The following is a 24,311-nucleotide window of genomic DNA, read 5'->3' on the forward strand; positions in this document are numbered from 1 at the left end:
TTTTAATAAATACTTATTGACTAATATTTAAACAATTCTGAAGGAAAGAACAGATCTTTTTCCACATTCTACAAACTCTGTAACGTACATCTTGAGACTTTAGTCTTTGTGTACAGGTCCTGAGAGTAATAGACTAGAAACCAGTGTTACTTTTTGTTTAATGTCATTTGTGTTAAGGATGTAGGAACATTAAGTAAAACTAATGGGATGCAGTGTGGCCAAATAGTCATGTCTAATTAATTGTTGTTTTCAAGTTTTACTACTTCTTCTATTACCTTGCTATTTTACTTGTTGTCTTACAGGGACTGGTTTAGCTTTGAGTAGATTCATAGCTAGAAGAAAGTCTTTCCCCAGTCCAGGATCATTTAATGGCTTGTAAACTCTGGAAGGACAAGAACATTATCTCTTTCTGTTTTCCCAAAGGAATGAATGTGTGTTGGATAAGATCTGCAGGGCTTTTAAAAATAATTCTTATCTGTTTACACAACCAGAGCTGTGTAAACTCAATTTCGAGCAAAAAATTATATTTCTTAGGATTTATAGTGAAACAATTATAATACATAGCTAAGTGGATTTTTCTAAAGATATTAAATATTATGTGATGTCATGTTGATTCCATGGGGAACTGTCCTGAATAATTGAAAAGTGTTTGAAATATCAAACATTGAGAAATATGTTTGAAGGAGGACATGTTCAACTACTTTAAAAAGCAGATTTTGTCAGGTAACTCAGAAACTCAGACTATAGTTTGAGACATAATAACCTGATGTTGGCTATTGATTTATATTCTTAAATGCCAATTTTATCAGCTGGACCATAAACATGAAGTCAGGGAGGGAGGTTAAGCATACTTTAGCTAACCCCAAACTAAGTTATGCTTGCAGGAAGGAAAAAAAACCTGTATTTTAAGTTAGTGTGCAGATTTTTTTTGATAGGTTTAAGAAAAGGCCAGAACCAGTCTCTCTCTACCCACATGTCTCCCTTTGGAGAGCAACACAGCTTTTATTTCTCCTACAGTTTCTCTTAAGAAAACTCAAGGTTTTAATTCTGCCAAATAGGAGAGATTATTTTTAACCTACAGTAAATAGTGGGGCGCCTGGGTGGCTCAGTTGGTTAAGCATCCAACTCTTGATATTGACTCAGGTCATGATCCTGCAGTTCGGGGGATCAAGCCCTGGTTTGGACTCTAGGTTCACAGTGCTGAGAAGCCTGGTTAAGATTCTTTCTCTCCTCTCTCTCTTCCCCTCCCCTGATCTATAAATAAATAAATAAATAAATAAATAAATAAATAAATAAATAAATAAATAAATAAATAAATAAATAAATAAATCTTTAATCTACAGCAAATAGTAAAAAGACTGGTTATAAATGCCCCAATTTTATACAAGTAAAATGAAAAATTCAATATGATCTTTTTTGGATATGTGAATTTTTTAGAAGTCTAATTTTGAATCTCCATGTGCATAGGTATTTAGATATCTTTTTATTATTGGTTTCTAATCTAGTTAAATAGAGGCCGTAGATTATAGTCTATATGATATTGATTCTTAACATTTGTTGTGATTTTCTTTATGGTACACTATAGGGTATAATTTTGGAAATACTCCATGAGTACTTGAAAAAATATCTAGTTATCATTTGGTCATATTGTGCCCAAAAGGTAGGAATGTTGGTGGTGATTAATAGTAAATATTCATGAAGGCTTTTTAATAATAGTAATTTTAAATACTTGCTTTAGTATTACTGTGAATTTTTAATAGAATTAGTATATTTCTCTAGAAAGGTTCAACTTTTCTATCTAATTTTAACTTTGTTGTTTGAGGTTAACCAAATATTTTTTTTTTTTTGTCATCATTGGGCAGTGAAATGGTGAATTGGGTAGAGAGAGATGCATAGTATATAACATACCATTATTTATATGCCGTTCACCAGATTCAGAAGTGTGATCCAACCTTGTTACTAATATCTACATTAAAAATCACATGGGTATCATATAAGCAGCTATAGAAAAAGCATTTGACAAAATCCAACCCCCATTCATGATAAAAACTTGCAGTAAACTAGAAACAGAGGGGAACTTCCTCAACTTGATAAAGAATATCTACAAAAAGCCTACAGCTGTGAAACCAGAAGCTTTCCCACTAAGATCAGGAACAAGGCAGTGATGTGACCTCTTACCATTACTTTTCAACATCATCCTGGAAGTACTAGCTAATGCCATTTGACTAAAAATGGAAATAAAAGTTACATAGATTGGGAAGGAAGAAATTTGATATGATTATCTATGTAGAAAACAAAAAAAAAGTGGTGGGGGTGGGGGGGTCCTGGGTTGTTCAGTCAGTTGAGCATCTGACTCGATTTTGGCTCAGGTCATGATCCCAGGGTCATGGGATTGAGCCCCATGTCAAGCTCCACATTGAGCATGGAGCCTGCCTAAAAATCAGTCTCTCCCTCTCTCTCTCTCTCTTCCTCTGTTCTTCTTCCCTGCTTGTGTGCTGTCTTTCTAAAATAAAAAATAAAAGTAAAACCCCAAAAAATTCAACCAAAAAGAAAGAAGCAATCATAGCACAGTAAGGTTGCAGGATATAGAGTTAATATACAAAAGTCCATTGTATTCCCACATACCAGCAATTAACAAGTGGAATTTTAAACTAAAAACACAGTGGCATTTACCTTAGCATGTAAAAAAAATTACTTAGATATATATCTAACAAAATATACAAAGTCTATGTGAGGAAAACTGACAGATATCAAACTAGAAGTAGATAAATGAAGAGATAGTCCATGTTCATGGATAGGAAGACTCAGTCAAAATGTCAGTTCTTCACAGCCTGATCCATAGATTGAGTGCAATCCCAGTCAAAATCTCAGTAAGTTATTTTGTGGATATTGACAAACTGACTGTAAAGTATATCTGGAGAGACAAAAGACCCAGAATAGCCAACACAACACTGAAGGAGAAGAAGAAAGTCAGAGGACTAATACTACCAGATTTCAAGACTCACTCTAAAGCTATAATAATCAAGATAGTGTGATCTTGGTGAAAGAATAGACAAGCAGATCAATGAAATAAAATAAATGAAATAAAACAACCTAGAATGGAGTAAAATATAGACCCACATAAATACAGTCAGCTGATCATTGACAAAGAAGCAAAGGCAAGACAGTGGAGCAAAGATAAGTCTTTTTAGCAAATGGTGCTAGGACAATTAGACATTCACATGTAAAAGAATGAATCCAGACACACCCTCCACAAAAATTAATTCAAAATAGGTCACATTCCTGGGGCACCTGGGTGGCCCAGTCAGTTAAGTGTCTGACTTCGGCTCAGTTCGTCTCATGGCTCATGAGTCTGAGCCCCACAGCTCAAAGCCTGGAGCCTGCTTCAGATTCTTTGTCTTCCTCCCTGTCTGTCTCTCCCCTGCTAATGCTCTGCCTCTCTGTCTCTCAAAAATTAATAAACATTAAAAAGTTTTTTTTAATGGGTCACAACCCTAAATGTAAAATGCAAAACTATAAAATTCCTAGAAGATAACATAGAAGAAAACCTGGATGATCTTGAGTTTCGTAATGAATTTTTGGATATAATATCAAAGGCACGATTGATGAAAGAAACAATTGGTAAGTTGGACTTCATTAAAATGAAAAGTTGCTCTGTGAAAGATAGTCAAGAGAATGAAAATTCAAACCACAGATTAGGAGAAAATATTTGCAAAAGACATAACTGACAAAAGACTGTTATCCAGAATATATGAAGAACTCTTAAAACTCAACAGTAAGAAATCAGCTCAATTAAAAACTGGACCAAAGACCTTGACAGACACGTCACCAAAGAACATATACAGATGGCATATAAACATACAGAAAGGTGCTACACATCATATGTCACCATGGAAATGCAAATTAAAGTAATAATGAGGTGCCATTCATTACATCAAGTATGTGCCAGATATGCCTGTTAGAATGACCAAAATCCAGAACCCTGATACCACCAACCTCTGGGGAAAATGTGGAGCAACAGGAATTCTCATTCATTGCTGGTGGTAATTCAAAATGGTATGGCCACTTTTGAAGGCAGTTTGATGGTTTCTTACAAAATTAAATATACTCTTAACATATTGTCCAACAATTACACTCTTCTGTATTTATCCAAAGGAGTTGAAAACTTATGTCCACACAAAAAAACTCAACATGGATGTTTATAGCAGCTTTTTTCACAGTTGCCAAAATTTGGAAGCAACCAAGATGTCCTTTAGTTAGGTGAATGGATAAACTGTGGTACATTCAGACAGTTATTTAGCACTAAAAAGAAATGAGCTATCAAGCCATGAAAAAACCATGGAGGAAACGTAAACACATATTATTAAGTGAAAGAAGCTAGTCTGTAAAGGCTACATATTGTTTGATTCCAACCGTATGGCATTCTTGGAAAGGCAAAACTATGGGGTAAAAAGACTGATGATTATCAGGAGTTAAGGAGAAGAGAGGGATAAATAGGCATAGGTGAAGCAGAGAGGATTTTTAGGACACTGTACCTACTCTTTAGTGAATACATATCATTATAAATGTGTCCAAACTCGCAAAATGAACAGCACCAAGAGTGAACTCTAATGTAAGCTATGGACTTTGAGTGATAAGGTTGTGTCATTATAGGTTCATCAATATTAACAAGTGTATAACTACAGTGAGGGATGTTGAAAATAGGGGAGGGCTTTGCATATTATGGGGTCAAGAAGCATAGCAGAAATCTCTGACTTCTCAATTTTTCTGTGAATCTGAACTGCTCTAAAAATAGTCTATTAAAAATCACATATCAACATAGAAGAAATCCCAAATATCACACCATAAAACTACCTTTTCATAGATTAGCGACTTACTATATGAATATATATGGAATGTTTAAAGTTTCATTTCTTGTGCACTAATAATTCTAGCTTAATGAAAGATAATTTAGATTAATCATCTGATTTGTAACATAGGGTTAAGATCTTCATTATAATCAGAATTCACAATTTAGAAGCTTATTTCAAAATTTAAAAACATTTTGATATACAGTACGTACATAAAATAAAGTTATGCTGAGTGCACCTGGATGGCCCCATCGGTTTAGCGTCCAACTCTTGATTTCAGCTCAAGTCATGGGATCCATCCCTGCTTGGGATTCTCTCTCCCCCTCTCTCTCTGCCCCTCCCCCACTCACAGGTGCACATGCTCTCTCAAAATAAATAAACATTTTTAAAATAAAAAATAAAATAAAGTTATGCTAAAGATAGTTGAATATTAATTAGTAGTGTACTGACAGTAAGCGGATTCATCCAAAGCATAATCTACAATTAGTAGAAAATAATCACACTGATTCTCAAAAATAAATAAATAGTTAAAAACAAATAGCTGTGAGGAGCCAGTCATTATAAAGGTTGTTTTTAGTTTAGTCTCATTTGCAAAATATTAAATTTTATCAACTGATTGATATGCTTGCTCAGTTTTACTGATTAAAGCCTTTTGAGGAGAAATGTTAAAAAAAATTTTTTTTAATGTTTATTTATTATTTTAGAGACAGAGTGCAAGCAGGGGAGGGCAGAGAGAGAAGGAGACGCAGAATCCAAAGCAGGCTCCAGGCTCTGAGCTGTCCACACAGAGCCCAATGCGGGGCTCGAACCCATGAACCACGAGATCATGACCTGAGCCAAAGTTGGCTGGTTAATCGACTGAGCCTCCCAGGTGCCTCATGAGCAGAAATGTTTAATGATCATGTTAATAAAATTTACTATGTACGTTGGCTGTTTATAAGTTTTGCCAAAAAAAAAAAATTTGAATTTATATACCCATGTACATTTTAGGCCACAGGTTATCCTCAGGATATGGTGTCACTGACCAGTTCTGTGTTTCCTTTTAAAATACGTGATAAGAGGTCTCTTGATTTCAGCTCAGGTCACGATCTCATGGTTTGTGAATTGGGCTTCGTACTCTCTTTCTCTCCCTCTCTTTCTGCCCCTCCACTGCTAGCTCACGCATGCATTCTCTCCCTCCCCCTCCTTCTGAAAATAAATAACATTTTTAAGAAATTAAAATACGTGATATGAGTATATGAATAAAACTAATATGAGAAAGGGGTCTTATTTTTTTTCTCTCTGGAATCCCTCAACCTCTGTCACCCATTTAGTATGTTTACTTAGAACTCCTTGACATTCTGTGCTGGAGGCGATTTCTGAAATCCTGAGATAGGCAGCTCTTTGAAGATTGAGGTTTTTTTGTTTTTGTTTAATAATCAATATGGTCATGCTCTATTGATAGGGTAAGTGTGGTATTCTTGTTACAAACAAGAGTTTGTTTGTTGGTATTTCTTTGTTACAAACAAATCATTTTACCCATTTTTTTCTTAAGTTTTTACAAACATATTTATTTACAATATGAATTGAATTTATAGGAGTGTGCTGAAAAACAAAGCCAAATTGAACGAGCCATTAGGGAGAAAAAAGCAGTGGAAGAAGAACTAGAAAAGGTAAAAAGGAAAAAATACCTAAACTCAACTGCAGATATTCACTATTACTGTTTGCTTTCATCACATTGCCTACTAGCAATCCCTATATTATAAGTGAGTGTTTTTACCTGGAATATATTCAGAATCTGTACTTAAATACTAGTATTGCCTGAATACATTTCTTTATAAGAGTGGCCATAGTACTTGTACTTTTTACTTAAAGGTGTACATTTTTTGAAGTAGCTATCCTTGATTAAACCTTATTCCAGTAGTAAATTTTACTTCATCTTCCTTGTGTTTTTAAATTCTATGCCAACTTTTATTGGGTTCAGGCCATCTATAAATACAAATATGTATAACCAGAAAATTACAACATTGCTCTGATTTTAACCTTTTAAAAGTATAGGTTTTTATTTTGTAAGTAGAAAAATATTACCCAAATGGTATTTATGAAAAAATACTGTAAGAAGTGTGTAGTTTAAAATTTATTTCTTACTTAGATAGCTTTTTTATCATCAGTAAATATCCCACTCTTGTAAAATACCTTGGGAAAAAATGGAGACTACAGTTGGTGCAGAATATACGGTGTTTTAAGTGGTGCATTAGGAACTTTTGTAGAGAGGTTAAGTAAGTTACCTAATGTTAACAAATACTAAATGTTACTGTCAGACTTTGATTTTCAAAGAAGAGTACATACATGCTGTGCTACATAGCATAAAGAAAATCAGTAAACTTAGCAATCAGTAAAAAGCATGTGACATATATGTGTTATTGACATAAAAAGATCATGACATCAGATAGTAAATGAGTCCTTTACAAAGCAGCATATAGCATACATGTCATATTCCAAGTGGGACCTTTATGGTCATCTTTCTCCTGCAAGGTTGATTCCTTCTGAGTTACTATATGTTATGGAATAGGTATAGATCCCATTTAGATTGCCACCTGCTATACATCAGGGCTGGGATGAATTTCTTAATATTACATGGCATAGAGTAAGGAATAGGCTTAATTGAGGAAATGTAAAACTTATAATACTAAGGACAACAGGTAAAGAGAAGGCACAGGTCCCTAATTCTCCCACTGTCCCACAAACAAGTGTGCTGAAGTCAAAGCACTGCTGGGACTGTACTATAGGCCTGTATTTTAGTAGTGGGACATTAACTTGCTGATATTTTACCTTTTTATAGAGTAGGAGTGACAAAGCAGTCTTTTCAGTGGAAGAAGATACAGGTTATTGGCCAGGCAGTCTGGATTTAGAGGATAGCCTTGTGTGGAATTTGTCTGAAAATGTGAGCTGCTTAGCACCTGGCAACTTCACACTTCTTGGGATGTTATAGCCCCTGTGTCGTGGTAGGAAGCTTAGTCTTATAAGAAGCTGAGCTTGGGTACAGTCACTCCCGTTGGGGAAAGAGGAACTCCCGTTTCAGTTAGATCATTGTCTAGTTAAACCAGAGTAAGATTCTGAAGTCACTTTCAGATAGTTCTACTCATTGCTCCATAGCATATGTCTGTATTTTTTAATACCAGAATATAGAATTTTCTTAAAAGGTATTCAAGACAATTGAATCAAAACAATTATCTCTAAGTGGTGACATTTAGAGTATTTTTTTTATTTCAACTATTTTATATTTCTTTTTAAAATATTGAAACTGTCCCCAGTACCAGATGACTTCACAGGAAGTTCTATCAAACAGTAAAAGAAGAGTTAATACCTATTCTTCCCAAACTATTCCCTAAAATAGAAAAGGAAGGAAAACTTCCATATTCATTCCATGAGGCCAGTATTACCCTAATACCAAAACCAGATAAAGACACCACTGAAAAAGAGAACTACAGGCTAGTATTCCTGATAAGCATAGATGCAAAAATTCTCAATGACAAAACTGAATCCAAACTATACATTAAAAAAAACAAATCATTCACCATGATCAAATAGGATTTATTCCTGGGTTGCAAGGGTGGTTCAGTATTCACAAATCAGTCAGCATGATACAGCACATTAATAAAAGAAAGGATAAAATAAATAATTAAAAATAAAATATTAAAACTTTTTGAATAGTTTACCATAAGCATGAATAATTTCAAAAAATAAGCAATTATATGTCAGTTTTCAACATTGTATTTTATAAATATGAAACACCAAAATTATTGATATGTTTTAGTGTGTTACAATGGGAACAGATGAACACATGATTATGGGTTTTTATTTATCCATTGACTTCAGTGTCTAAACTGTATAATTTGTTAAGACAGTTTTCTTCTGTAAGGTAGTACATATAAACTTCTTTTGCAGATTTACCATGAAGGCAGAGTAAATGAAAGTGATTACAGAAAACTAGAGGAAATGCACCAAAGATGCCTGGTTGCAGAGCGTTCAAAAGACGATCTTCAGCTAAGACTTAAGACAGCAGAAAATAAAATAAAACAACTTGAAATAAAGTAAGTTATTTTATATTTGCTATTAACATTTTTATAATTCACATACTTTTTGACAGATTCTTTACTTTTCTTAAATAGGACTTATATATATGTTGGGACAAAAAATTTAGCACCAAATAGAATTTTTTTCAAGCTTATTTCTGAAAACTAATTTGTTTCAGAAGAAAAGATTCAACAGTATTATACAATTTATATCAAATTTCTCCTTTCTGGCAGTTAAATAGAATGCTTATAAGATTGGGTTTTTCTTCATACTAACTAAGCTATTGCAGTAGCTTCCTTACAATTATTGCTTTTATAATCAGTTTATACTTATATTTCTTTTTTTTTTGAATATTCTATAATAATCCTTCATGTTTATTTATTACATTGTCTATTAAAATGGTAAATTTATAATCTGGTATATCCGTTCTAACTAATTTCCTACCTTTCCTGCCAGAGTGTTACTTAATACAGTAAAACTTAATTTGAATTGCATGAAATCTCAATCTGTTACAGAATATGTTTGATAGATATTTTAAAAATAAAGATGAATACTGTCAGCAATATAGTGGAATGAATTGGAGGTACCCAGCCCATATCCCTCCACAGAAACAAATATGTGAAAGGCATCCCTGGACAAAAGTGCCTTTGTGAAAGCTTTGGGATCCAGGTAGGAGGTTACAAATCACTATTGGAGCCCAAAAACAGGGAGGCAGGCCTACACACCAGTGCCAGCATATACTATGGTCCTATCTATGGGCCAAAGCAGCCCCATCTACATGTGGACTTGGCTCTAGCCCTGCTTGTTGACAGTCCTGCACCTAGCCTCTTCCACTTAGGGATTCAGGAGAAGCCATGCCTGTGAGTGCTTCTGATAACAGGCCTGCCAAACTCAGACCTTACTGTCCCTACAACCTGGCTTTAGTTCCACTCTACTGTAGTCTGGAAGCAACCCTGCCATCCAGAACCAGCCCAGTTCTGGGAGTACTAACAGTTACCCAGCAGAAGTCACACCTGGCCACACCTCTAGTAACAGGCCTGCCAACCATAGACCTGACTGCAGACTTAGCAAAAACCATAAGACATGGATCCAGCTTTGCTGTACCACAGTTTGAGGTAGTCTTTCATGGCTAGGCGTCCAGCCAACCACCCAAAAGACTCAGCACAAGCTACACCCATAGATGCTTCCAGTTACAGACCCACTGACCTCAGAACTGACTACAATCTGTGAAGTAGTTTTGTGACCCAGCTTTAGTCCCACTCTACCACAGTCCAGAAACAGTCCTATGCACATATGGACCAGCTCAGTGGCATGACAGGAGCACCTTTAGGAACTCACTGGACAAAACACTTGACTGTGCCCTTGGCTACATGCCTGCCAAACATGAACTTGGCAGTAGTCACATGACATGGTTTCAGCCTTGCTCAACCACAATCCCAGAAGCAGCCTCATCAGCTGTGGGACTTGGCAGGAGGAAGTCTTCCTCCTTCAGTCTGTAAGGACTAGAAGAGGAATCTGCTTCTTCAAATACACAGATACCAAGAAAGAATCGGGCAAATATGACATCATCAAAGGAAACTAATAAACTAATAAAGGAAACTAATAATTGACCCAAAAGAAATGGTGATCCATGGACTGCTTAACAAAAATTTAAAATATCGTCTTAAAGAAACTCAGCTAGGGGCGCCTGGGTGGCGCAGTCGGTTAAGCGTCCGACTTCAGCCAGATCATGATCTCACGGTCTGTGAGTTCGAGCCCCGCGTCAGGCTCTGGGCTGATGGCTCAGAGCCTGGAGCCTGTTTCCGATTCTGTGTCTCCCTCTCTCTCTGCCCCTCCCCCATTCATGCTCTGTCTCTCTCTGTCCCAAAAATAAATAAACGTTGAAAAAAAAAAAAAAAAAAGAAACTCAGCTATAAGAGAACAGAGTCAACTAAATAAAATCAGAAAAATGTTACATGAACAAAATGAGCAGTTTAACAAAGAAGTAGAATCCATTAAAAAGAAACAAACAGAAATCCTGGAGCTGAAGAACTGAACTGAAAAATTCCGTGGAGTTTCAGTAGCAGACTTGATCATTCAGAAGAAAATCAGCATGCTTGAAGAGAGGTCATTTGAAATCATCCAGTTAGAGGAACAAAGAGAAGAATGAAAAAGACTGAAAAAAACCTACATGAGTTATGGGACATCTTAAAGTGAATTAGTGTACACATTATGAAAATCCCAGAAGGAGCAGAGAATGAGAAAGGAACAGAAAGCTTGTAAAGAAATAATAATAGAAAACTGCCCAAATCTGGGGAGGGAATTGAACATCCAGATCCATGACACTCAAAGAATCACAGAAAGGCTCAACATCAAGAGGTCTTCACCTAGACACATTATAATCAAATTGCCAAAAATAAAAAAGAATTTTTAAAACAGGAAGTGACTCATCACATACATGGGACTCCCTCCAACCCCAATAAAAGTATTAATGGATTTCTTAGAAGAAACTTTTTAGCAGAGAGAAAGTGGCATGATATATTCAAAGTACTGAAAGAAAAAAAGTGCAAACCAGGAATACTATACCCAGCAAAGTTGTCCATCAAAAGTAAAACTGAGATTAAAAACTTCCTAAGATGAACAAAAGCTCAAAAGGGAGTGCATCACTATTAGAGTTGCTGTATAAGAAAAGCTAGAGTTTTCAAATGGAACTAAAAGGATACTAATTAGAAACATAAAAATATGTGAAAGAATATAACTTTCTGGTAAAGGAAAGTATATTGCCAAAGTCAGAATACTCTAAGACTCATAATAGTACTACATAAATCACTTTTAACTCTAGTATAGAAGCTAAAAGATAAGATTATTAAAAATAACAAGAAGTACAATAATGTGATAATTGATATACAATATAAAAAGATGTAAAGTATGACATCAATAACACAGAATGTGAGGAGAGAGAGAAATAAGTGATTGAAATTGTTACCAATTTAAAATAGACTCAGACGTTTTATGTAAGTCTCATGCTAATCAGAAAAAAAAAAAAAAATGTGTAGTAGACACCCAAAAGGTAAAGAGAAAGGAATGAAAGCAGCTACTACAAAAATTCAACAAATCACAAAGGAAGACAACTAAAATAGGAATAAAAGACAAAGGAACTACAGAATGGAAAACAACAAAATCACGAGTTACTACCTATTAGTAATTACTTTTAATTTAAGTGGATTAAATCATCCAATCAAAAGACAGAGTGACAGAATGGATTAGAAAATAAGATCCAACTATATGTTGCCTACTAGAGAGTCACTTTAAACTTGAGGAAACACATAGGCTGAAAATGAAGAGATGGCAAAAGATATTCCATGCGAATGGTGCCCAAAAGATAGCAGGAGTATCTTATATCAGACAAATAGAATTTAAGTCAAAAACTATCACAGGAGGGATGCCTGGATGGCTTGATTGGTTAAGCATCCAACTTTAGCTCCGGTCATAATCTCAGGGTTCGTGAGTTTGAGCCCCACGTTGGGATCTCTGCTATCAGCATAGAGTCCATTTTGAATCCTTTGTCACCCTCTCTCTGTCCCTCTCCTATTCATGTGCATGTGCTCTCCCTCTGTCTCTCTCAAAAATGAATAAACATTGTTCAGTGCAGTTGTTGGGTTGTAGGGTAGTTTTATTTTTAACTTTTTGAGGAACCTCCATACTCTTTTCCAGACCTACCCTACGATCCAGCAATTGCCGTATTAGGCATTTACCCAAAGGATACAGAAATACTGATTTGAAGGGATATGTGCACCCTGATGTTTATAGCAGAATTATCAACCAAACTGTGGAATAGCCAAACTGTGGAGAGATCCCAAACACCTATCGACTGATGAGTGGATAAATTAGAGGCAGCATATATACAATGGACCATTACTCAGCCATAAGAAAGAGTGAAATCTTGTCATTGGCAGCAACGTGGATGGAGCTAGAGTGTATTCTAAGTGAAATAAGTCAGGGAGAGAAAGACATACAGTATGATTTCACTCATATGTGCAATTTAAGAAATAAAACAGATGAACACATGGTGAGGAAGGGAGAAAAAAGAGAGAGGGAAACAAACCCTAAGAAACCCTTAAAGATAGAGCATAAACTGAGAGTTAATGGAGGGAGGCAGGTGGGGGATAGGCTAAATGGGTGATGGATACTAAGGAGGGCACTTGTTATGGTGAGCACTTGGTGTTACATGTAAGTGATGAATCACTGAATTCTGCTCCTGACACCAATATTGCACTGTATGTTAACTAAAATTTACATCAAAATTTGAAAAGGAAAAATAAAATATGTGATTATTTCTGATTTTAGCATCTTTCTGATTTTATCATCCTTTGATCATTTCCTAGATCCATCATTTCATTAGAAACTTTATCGGCCAAAGTTGAATAGGAAAAGAGTTATAGTATACGGAACTAAAAGACCTTATATATATTTCCTCTGACACCTGTTGACCAGAGAATGTTCACAGTATTTGATTAGCTGGGTTTGAAAAGATAGAAATTTTAAAAGATAGGAATATAAGTTGTTAGCATATTGAAGCAACATACATGTTTGAAGGTTGTGTTACCCAATAATCCATTGTTGAGAAAGTTCAAGAACTATAACCTATTTAAACTGATAAAACGAGATTTGTAGAGCTGGAAGTTTATAAAAAAAAATTTTAAGTCATGCAACAGAAAAATATGAAATAGGTCTTATTGTAATTTAGTAATCTAGACAGCTAATGTGTCTTCCTATGGAGTTAAAGTAGTAAAGGAGTTTTGATCATTATCTATTTCACCTTCCTTATCATTAGCTTCAGTTTATCCTCTTGAAGTCCTTGTTACACAGCGATTCTCAGTGTTAGTAAAAATTTGAAAAAAGTTTCACATAGATTTTATAGGTGAATGGTAACTGTTCAGTGTATTAGTCAAGATTGCTAAGCTGAATGTATTTGCCTGGGCTAATGTAACATTGTGAAACCACATAGTTTAAATCCTCTGTGAAGATAACAACTCAAACAACAACAGATGTTGGAGAGGATGCGGAGAAAGAGGATCTCTTTTGCATTGTTGGTGGGAATGCAAGCTGGTGCAGCCACTCTGGAAAATAGTATGGAGGTTCCTCAAAAAACTAAAAATAGAACTACCCTACGACCCAGCAATTGCACTACTAGGCATTTATCCACAGGATACAGGTGTGCTGTTTTGAAGGGACACATGCACCCCCATGTTTATAGCAGCATTATCAACAATAGCCAAAGTATGGAAAGAGCCCAAATGTCCATCGATGGATGAATGGATAAAGAAGATGTGGTATATAAATACACACACACACACACACACACACACACATACACACACACACACACACACACACACACACACACACACACACACAATGGAGTACTACTCAGCAATCAAAAAGAATGAAATCTTGCCATTTGCAACTACGTGGGTGGAACTGGAGGGTATTATGCTAAGTGAAATTAGAGAAACACAAAAACCATATGACTTCACTCATGTGAGGACTTTAAGAGACAAAACAGGTAAACATAAGGGAAGGGAAACAAAAATAATATAAAAACAGGGAGGGGGGACAAAACAGAAGAGACTCATAAATACAGAGAACAGACTGAGAGTTGCTGGAGGGGTTGTGGGAGGGGGGATGGGCTGGATGGGTAAGGGGCATTAAGGAATCTACTCCTGAAATCATTGTTGCACTATATGCTAACTAATTTGACTGTAAATCTAAAAAAATAAATAAATAAAAATTAAAAAAAGAAAATCCTCTGTGAAGAGAAATGAGTCAGAACAAAGAAAACAACTCTATACTATAAAACAGAGTGCTTGACTTCTGTTACAGATCATTAAGTTTAATTAAGGATTCCTTTTGTTTTTTTTTTTATCAGTTCCTCAGAAGAGATATCACGTTGCCAAGAAATGATTCAGAAACTTCAAAACTTATTGGAGTCTGAGAGAGAAAACTGTGGATTTGTCAGTGAACAAAGGCTGAAACTTCAGCAAGAAAATGAACAGTTACAGAAAGAGACTGAGGATTTAAGAAAGATTGCTCTTGAAGCTCAAAAAAAAGCCAAATTAAAGGTATTTTCAAGTCTAGTTAGAGTTAAATGTGTACTTGTGAAAATCAAAATATAAGAGAGACCCAGTAAAACATTTTTAAGGCCTTTTTTTTTTTTTTTGCCTTTTCATCAGATAGCACTAAATCACAATGCAGAGCATTAACCAGTCTTTTTTGTATTGTAGAATTTGGCAAGCATACTTAAAAATGATTGCTTTCACTATCCACACACAAAAAAAATTCTTTCCAACCATGAAATACACTGATATTCTTGCCAAAGCAATTTAAGCAGTGCTAGCAAAACTATAGATGAGATAACTTTACAGACTGTCATCCTCTCTTCTATAATAGCCTCTTAAAAATTGAACTCTAAAACTAGCTCTATAGAGGATGCTACATCAGTATGCTCTGAGAACCTCTCATAGGTAGTCTAAAATTTCCATGCTAGGAGGAAGGCAAGGGATAAAAGTCTCTTCTAGAAAAAAAAATCCCCTTTATTTTCCCTCTCCTTCCCTCTTTCTTCATGGTAATGCTTAACATGCTTTGACAATAGGAACATGTTTAAGGGAGTTACAAGAAGCACTGGTGTGACCATCAGCATGTTGCTTGCTTTACCCCGTTCCATGCAACTTTTGTAAAAGGTGGCATTAACTCTTTATGGTAAAAAGCTGTATCTTCCGGTTTCATAGTAAAGATTGAGATAGCAGTATTCAGTTTCACTTTGTTTTTTGTTACTGTGTACTCATACAAAGTCACATTCCAACCTAATTCATATCAACCCATATGTATTGCCTTCTGCATGTATCAGACACTGTAGTTATTAATAAAAGCTTTAACTCTGAAAGACAGCTTTGTAGATCATACAGAGAGGTTTGTACTTTATGGTTTAGTATGTGGGAAATCTTTGAAGAACAAAAGGGAAGAATCACACCACCAGATATTGACGATATAAAGCTACAGTAACACTGTGCTATCAATAATAATCAATTTGATCAATGGAACAAAACATAGTCCAGGGACAAACCCATTTTTCATAATCACCTCATTTATAACAAAAGCACTACTGTAGTTCAACAGGGAAAGAATTATCTTTATAAAAAATGATGCTAGATCAATTGGGTCCATATTTTTAAAATAAACCTTGACCCCTATATCACAACACACATTTAAACTCATTTGAGCTGTCTTGTAGACCTAAATGCAACATATAAAACAGTGGACCTTCAAGCTTCAAATCTTCATGATCTTGGGTTAGAAAGAATTTCTTAATGAGAACACGAAATGCAATAATCATAATAAATTAATTGGATTTCATTAAATTAATATTGAGTCATCAAAAGACACCATTAAGTACAATGCTAGCCCTGGTTTGCCAGTCTTGCCTCTTAAAAAATCACAATCCAATTGTCGAAATAAAAAAAGACACCATTGGGGCATCAGGGTGGCTCAGTCAGTTGAGCGTCTGACTTTGGCTCAGGTCATGATCTCACAGTTTGTGAGTTCGAGTCCCACGTCGGGTTCTGTGTTGACAACTCAGAGCCTGAGCCTGCTTCAGATTCTGTGTCTCCTTCTCTGTCTGCCCCTCCCCTGCTCATGCTCTGTCTCTCTCAGAAATAAACAAATATTAAAAAAAAAAAAAAAAGACACCATTAAGAGGGTGAAAAGTAAGAAAGTATTTGGAATATGGAAAGTATATATAATGTATGTATAATATAATACACTTGTAATACAATAATATATATATGTATATATAATAGAACATAACCAAAAAAAGGACTAATATCTAGAATAGAATATAAAAACTGTTACCAGTTAATGATGAAATAGTTAGCAGTTAATAAGGAAAAAACAAACATCCATTTCCAAAAGTGGGTAAAAACCTTAAATAGGCCCTTCATAAAAGAGAATTTATGAAAAAATGTTCAACTGCATTATTAATCAGCAAAATAATGAAAATTGCAGTGAGGTACCACTGCATACCTACCAGAATGGCTAAAATAAAATTAAAAAAACTAAGACTATCAAGTGTTGACAAAGATATAAAGCAACTGGAACTTTCATACACTACTTTGAGAATGTAAGTTGGTACAACCAGCAGTTAGCATTATCTTTTAAAGTTGGACATACATACATACGTACGATGCCAAATAATCCTGGCTACATACCCATAGGTATGAGTGCTTATGTTCATGAAGACATCTGTATAAGAATATTCATAAAAGTTTTAATCATATCAAACACTGAAAATAACTCATGTCCATCCACATGAGATTACATAAATAAATGGTGGTACACTCAGATAATGAAATAGATGCACCAATAAAACAGAATGAACTATAAGTAATTATGGATGAGTCTCACAGACCTAATGTTGAACAAAGAAGCCAGACACGAAAAATCTCTAGTCTATTAATTTCATTATTTGAAAGTGAAGAATAGGCATAATTACCTATGAGGATGAGATCAGAATAGAGGTTACAACTTCAATTACAAAATGAGTAATGATTAGGACATATGAGTGAGCCTCCTGAGATATCTAAATCAGGGTGGTGACTCTGGCATGTCAGTATATGTGTAAAACTTGAGTTGGAATGTAGTTCATTGTAAGGAAAAGAAAGATAAATCTTGACAAAGGAAAGTTTAGTAGGAGTGCAGATAAAACAAGTGTACTATGTGGTTGATGGGCGCGTAGGGATTCGTTGTAATATTTTTATTTTTATTTTGTGTATGCTTGAAAGTTCTCATACCAAAATATTTCCATAATAAAATAAGTCAGTGTACTTGGTGAAAAACTATTTGTACCTTGTTCGATTTAAAATTTTACATTATAAATTTCATATGGGTTTATAACTAAAAGCTATTAGTGACACTATAAAACATTAGTGAGAAATGTAGGCAGATATGTAACTGATAGATGGAAAAGAACTTTCCTAGCAAAACAAACAAAATTGGAAGATATTGCAAATGAATATATTGGTAGGTTTAGGTATATAAAGTTTTTAAATATTTAGAACCATTTTTAAATGTTTTGAAAAGAAATAACTGGGAGAAATAATTTTAGTAAATGGGACAAAAGACAAAAAACATTCATACATAAGGAGCTTTAAAAAATATTATAACCCAATAGAAGAACATGTAGGAGACATGAACAGAAGTCACAGACTAAGGAAACAAAGTGCTAGTAAATAACTTTTTTAAAGTTTAAAGTCACTATTAATTAATTGCATGGTTATCAGTGAGTGAATGTGCAACTGAGAGTTTAAAATGATACACATTTAGAGGCCCCTGGGTGGCTCAGTCAGGTAAGCATTTGACTTCAACCCAGGTCAATCGACTGCGGCTTGTCAGTTCAAGCCCCACATCGGGCTCTATACTGACAGCTCAGAGCCTGGAGCCTGCTTCAGATTCTGTGTCTCCCTCTCTCTCTGCCTCTCCCTCCCTCACTTGCACTCTGTCTCTCTCAAAAAAATAAATATTAATTTTTTTTTAAAAATGGTACACATTTAGAGTCTAAAATTTTCTTGTAAGAAAATAAGTAAAATATTTCGTAATTCAAAAAATCCATTGCAACATTATTCATAACTAGAAATGAAGGAACAATGAGATGGTACATCTATAAAATACTGTATTGAGTCATCATTAAAAATTGGTTCTAAATAATTTATAATGTTTTTTATATTGCTATGTCTAAGTTTTAAAACAATAAGAAAAAATATAAGTATATATATTGCAATTCTGTATTCACTACTCTAACTTCTAAAATTCATAAATAAAAAACAACAGGTAGAGTAGAGGTAGTTATCTCTGAGTTGTCAATTACAGAAACCTTATATTTGTTTTTAATTTTTTTTCTCTTCCATTACTTTACAATATGTTTATGTTTAGGGGTTTTGGTTTTTATAATGGGGGAGAGGGAAATTCATGACTTTCCCTACCTGGTGCTACATTTTATCTATCTTTAACAGTTCAGGATAGTAATTGATGTTTTGGAGAACAAAAGGATGACAGAACTATTTGTGTGAGTGGTTCTCTGCAGAGGAAGAGCACAAAGAAAAAAGGGAGACCATAAATCCTTTCTTCCTACCAATATATTGAATTTAATCATTAGTGGGACTTCTGTTATAGGAGACTCAGTTGTTTGTAGTCCATAGCTGCAGATCTGTCCAGTTTAACAGTTGGAATTTCACCAGCTAAAGGATCTGGCATGTGTTTAAAGACTACATTTTGATACCAAAAAGCCATCATTAATTTGGTCTGCAGATGTGTTTTGGTAACTTTACTGTTTCAGGTGCTGAAAATGTAATGAAGACATGCGCCCCCCCCAACCTTAAAACTGTCATTTTTTCATGGAGATGGGCAAACTTTAACATGTATTTACGAACTTATAAATACTCTTTAGGAAAAACATAGGGCACTGAGAGAACTTATAACAGAGGGACTTGATTTGGTTCTAGATAGAAGCAATAATTGAACTAAGTTTTAAAAATTGAATAGAAATAACTAAGACAAGCAGGAGGGGTAAGATTACTTCAGGCAAAGGGAACTACATGTGAAAATGAGCCAAGAATGAGAAGCCATTGTAACAGAAACAAAGAAAAAAAAGGGAATAGTAGCACAACACAAACTTGTTAGAAGTAGACAAAGACCAGGTTGTCACAAAGAACCTCAGAACAAGGCTTATCAAATTACAAATAAACTTTCTAAGAAGAAATGGGGAGTTAACTAGGCACGTAGACTTCTAAAACTGTATAGATGCATTTATCAGTTTTTAATATATATATGAGAGAGACAAAGACAGAAATAGTTCTGCCTAACACATGAGAACCATGGCTTCTCCAGGCAAGGTTGAGATTGAGACAGAGAAGGAGTAGGAGCATATTCAAATCTAAATTTGCAGAATCCAGTTAAGACAGAAATTAAAATAGCAAGAGTCAAGGAGCCTCTGGAGCTTGTAATATAATAGAGGATTAATAAAACCAAGGTTGTCTTCCCAGTGCCAGTATTTATAAAGTCTTAAATTTCTACTTGTGTATTATTTGAGAAACCAAATTTAAGAGTTTTAGGAAGCACGTTGCATTTAGCAGAAGTAGTGAGGATGGGTGTTTGCAGTTTACCCCAAGAACCATGGATTTTGCTGTTGTTTAGTTTTCCTTGATATTGAGTAAAGTTGAGTCCTTTTTATTCATCCTTTTTTGATTTTGGAAAGTGGCCATATTTGATGAATTACTATAAGCTATACCAGCTGTAACGATCTTTAAAGCACATTACTTTAAAATATCATAAGATAAATATTCTTTATAATGTTTCTTTAGTATCATAAGATAAAGATGGCCTGAGAGTACACCAAATAAATTGTTCTAGTGACTGTTTTCTCAGTTGCCTCAAGGATGGTATAGACAGTTTCATTCTAGAAGCATTCAAGAGAAGGCAATTCATTACATACACTGAATGCCTGAGAGCATTAGGGCTTAATTTTCTCCCTGAACCCCAATTAAGAATGCTTCTAGAGTATTCAAAAAGCATTTACTTATATGTTTATTCTGCACTAAGTTATTTTTACCCTAATGACATAAATTAGCTGGAAATAATGGACAATCCTTACATATGAGATTCTGAAAAATCATTATTTATAGTCTTTTTTTTTCCTGAAAAAGAAATATTTGTTTATACCATAACTGAAGTGGTAAAGAAATTCTCGTATATTACTTTCTTTACAAAACCCTTTAAAAGACAACTTGAAATTTAGTATGAGGTGACCTGAGGAGATTCTGAGTTGAGCACATTAAGGTGCTGAGAGGATGGTGCATTTGGAGAGGTCGTGGAGGCTCTGCACACCCCCAAATCCATACCTTGCCCTATATAACTATTCCATTTGCCTGTTTCTGAGTTGTACCCTTTATAATAAATTAGTAAACTTTTTTTTAATGGTTTGAGTAAAAAGCTCTCAGTTATTTGAGAGCATGAACATTTTCCATGGATCCTGGCAGCAAAAGTGAAAGTAGATAATGAGAGCAGTTTTATATTAAATAGTATACTTTTTTCCTACCGGCATTTTAAGATGTTGAGGAAAGTGTTGCAAAAAAATTGTCCATAATTCTGGTTTCACCAAATTTAAATTACAATACAGGATAAGTCTTCATTTGTGATGAAGGAAAATTGTAAACTTATTTTTATATATCTCATCCAGACATTTCTGTGCCACAAACACCACAATGAGTTATTGCTTTTGTAAGTATCACTGATCAGTGTATCCCCTACAATAGAAAAAAAATAAAAATAAAAGAAGATATGTGTTCATTTTGTTCCTTAGATCAGTACAATGGAACATGAATTTTCAATAAAGGAACATGGATTTGAAGTTCAACTAAGAGAGATGGAAGACAGTAATCGAAATTCCACTGTTGAACTGAGACATCTCTTAGTGACTCAACAGAAGGTGGCCAATAGGTGGAAAGAAGAAACAAAGAAACTTACTGAAAGTGCAGAGATTAGAATCAGTAATCTCAAGTAAGTCCACTATTAATTGTTTGATACATTTTACAGAATAAATTATTTAACCTTTAATGTCTTTGCCATCTTTTTGTAAAAATATCTTATTTTTTTATTCAGCAAATATTTATTGAACTGCTATGAAAAATATTAAGCATTAGAAACCAAAACTCATACTACATTTTTGAAAACTTTAGTCACATTCCACAGATTATAATGATTTTTTTTGGACGTGGCAGTTTAGAATCTTAATACTCTTTGCATATAGGTATAGCATATAATATTTTGTGGTTGCAGCAGAATGTGATTGATTTGCAAAGCCTGAAATATTTGCTCTCTGGCCCTTGAAGAGAAAGTTTGCTGACCCCTGCCTGGAAAGTACTTGAGCTTTTATGCTGAATGCGATGGGATGCTATGGAAAGCTTTGAACAAAGTGATATGATCAGGCTTAAATGTTTAACAAATCAGTTTGATTGAAGTTTGAAGAACAGACTAGAGGGGCAAGGGTAGAAGGGAGAAGGTTGGCAAATACTGTAATAATTGGTTTATAAAATGATTCTAACTTGGATTAGGTTTTGAAGGGTTGGAAATCATTTTAAAAAGTTTGTTTGAACCATGTTAAATATGTGCTGCCTAGAAGACATTTAAATCGGGATATTAACTAGTCAGTAGAGTCTGTAAGTTTGAAGTTCAAGGAAGAGATTGCAACAGGAGCTATAATTGTGGGACTCATTAACATATACGTGATTTTTAAAGTCATGGGATAATATTGTGTAGAAAGGAAGTCTAGGTAGAGAAATTAAGCTGTCAGAAGACTAAGTTCCAAAAGTTAAATTCTGGAGAGATGAAGACTGAGACTGAAAGAGTCTGAAAGTCTGAAAGAGACTGAGAAAGAATATCCAGAGAAATAAGAATCATGACAGACTGGTTAAAAAAGAAATCTTTTTTTTTTTCAGGAGTATAAGCAATAATAATAGGTGGTATTTATTTAGCACATAATGTGTTTTTTTGTTGTTCTAAACGACTTAGATGTACTTACTTAAACTTTACAACAACCCTAGAACTGGATAACATTATCATTTACATTTTACTGTAGAGAAACTGAGGCTGAGGGAGGTTAAGGAACTTAGTCAAAGTCACTTAGCTAACAGAATGACCAGTAAAGACAATATGCTCTTAACTGTTGTTTTATAAAATGCTACTGAGTGGTGAATATGGTGAGGACTGAGAATGGACCTTTTAGTTTGTTGCCGTTTGATGGTCTTTGTTAACCATGATAAGAGCAGTTTTGGTGGAATGCTGGAATAAAAATGTATTTGGAATGAATTGAAGAGACAAAGAGAATTTCTGCTTCCAGTTAATGAATGGTGAGCTAGGCAGTTTGAACCCGCCCTAGACCACAACCAAAAAAGTTAGATGAATTGTAGAAAACATCTATCGAGAGCATTAAAGAACTAACAAAAAAAAAATTGTTACCAATTTGGCTTATCCTGGGAATGCAAAATTATTAAAAGCTTAGAAAATAAATAATATAATTTACTGCATTAGATTTTTTTAAAAAAGAAAAAATTATAAGGCCTTCTCAATACAGAAAAAGCATTTGATAATATTTGATATCCATTTATGATTTTTCAAAATATCTCTTAGCAAACTAGAAATAGAATTTCTTTAATTTTGTAAAGGTATCTATTCTAAAGCAAACATTTTTATTGGCAAAAAATGTTAGTAACTTTCCTTTGAAGATTGAGAAGATACAAAGAAGTTCATTATCATCACTTCTATTAATGTTTGTATCAGAAGTCCTGATTTTCAGTGCACTGTGGCAAGAAAATGAAAAGGTAAACAAACTAGAAAGGAAGGAAGAAACAGTCATTCTTTACAGATAGCATGACTGTATATGTAATAAGTCCAAAATAATTAATAGATAATACGCAAATATATAAAAATCAATTGTATTCCTACATACCTACAACAAATATTTCAAAATTAAACCTATAATAGTAAACTTAACAATGCATCAAAAAGATAAAATACCCAGGAATAAATCTAACAATGTGTAAGACTTCTACATAACTATGATATCGGGATGATTAAAGAAGGCCTAGCTAGATAGAGATCAGGTTAACTGATCAGAATACTCAATGTGATAAATTTGTTAACAGCCCTCCCACGCCCCCTGTCATCTGTAGATGCATCGTAATCCCAATTAAAATCTTAGCACATGGAGCAGTATCCAAAATATATTAAGTGAAAAAATCAAGTATTATACAGTGTGTGTAGTATTCTACCTTTTAAGAGGGGGACGTCTCTGTGTATATGTGTACATATATATACCAGCATGCTACGTATACGCTATGTTCATACACACATGCACACATTCTCAAAAAGAGAGGTGACCAAAACAGTAATTGAAATGGTTCTCTGTGAGGAAAGAGAAAGGATCAAAGGATGAAGGCTAGACTTCTTTGAATGAAACTTGTTTTATAGATACATTGGCTTGAGTTTGAAGCTGTATAAATGTTCATATAATTATTTTTTAAATTAAATCAAAAAATTTTTTAAAAACCCCAAAACTGAAAGTAAAATTAGGGGCGCCTGGGTGGCTCAGTTGATTGAGCGTCCGACTTCGGCCTAGGTCATGATCTCACCATTCCCAAGTTCAAGCCCCACATTGGGCTCTGTGCTGATAGCTCAGAGCCTGGAGCCTGCTTCGGATTCTGTGTCTCCCTCTTTCTCTCTGCCCCTCCCCCACCCACACTCTGTCTGTCTGTCTCTCTCTCAAAAATAAATAAACTCTAAAATTTTTTTTAAATTGAAAGTAAAATTAGACAAATGAGC

The 24,311-nt window shown here is 34.5% G+C and overlaps 1 protein-coding gene across 6 annotated transcripts in view; it reads left to right on the top strand.

Moving 5' to 3' along the window:
- Positions 1-24,311, top strand: part of SCLT1 (sodium channel and clathrin linker 1) — a 226,360-nt gene that overhangs the window by 151,729 nt on the left and 50,320 nt on the right. For all 6 annotated transcript variants that reach the window (XM_006930868.4, XM_045055874.1, XM_045055873.1 and 3 more), the window contains 4 exons: positions 6,428-6,502; positions 8,778-8,923; positions 14,815-15,007; positions 21,295-21,491. In XM_006930868.4, the coding sequence (XP_006930930.2) occupies positions 6,428-6,502; positions 8,778-8,923; positions 14,815-15,007; positions 21,295-21,491 (611 nt within the window). The remainder of the gene's footprint in view (positions 1-6,427; positions 6,503-8,777; positions 8,924-14,814; positions 15,008-21,294; positions 21,492-24,311) is intronic.

Source organism: Felis catus, chromosome B1 (assembly GCF_018350175.1).
Source record: "Felis catus isolate Fca126 chromosome B1, F.catus_Fca126_mat1.0, whole genome shotgun sequence".
Classification (NCBI taxonomy): domain Eukaryota; kingdom Metazoa; phylum Chordata; class Mammalia; order Carnivora; family Felidae; genus Felis; species Felis catus.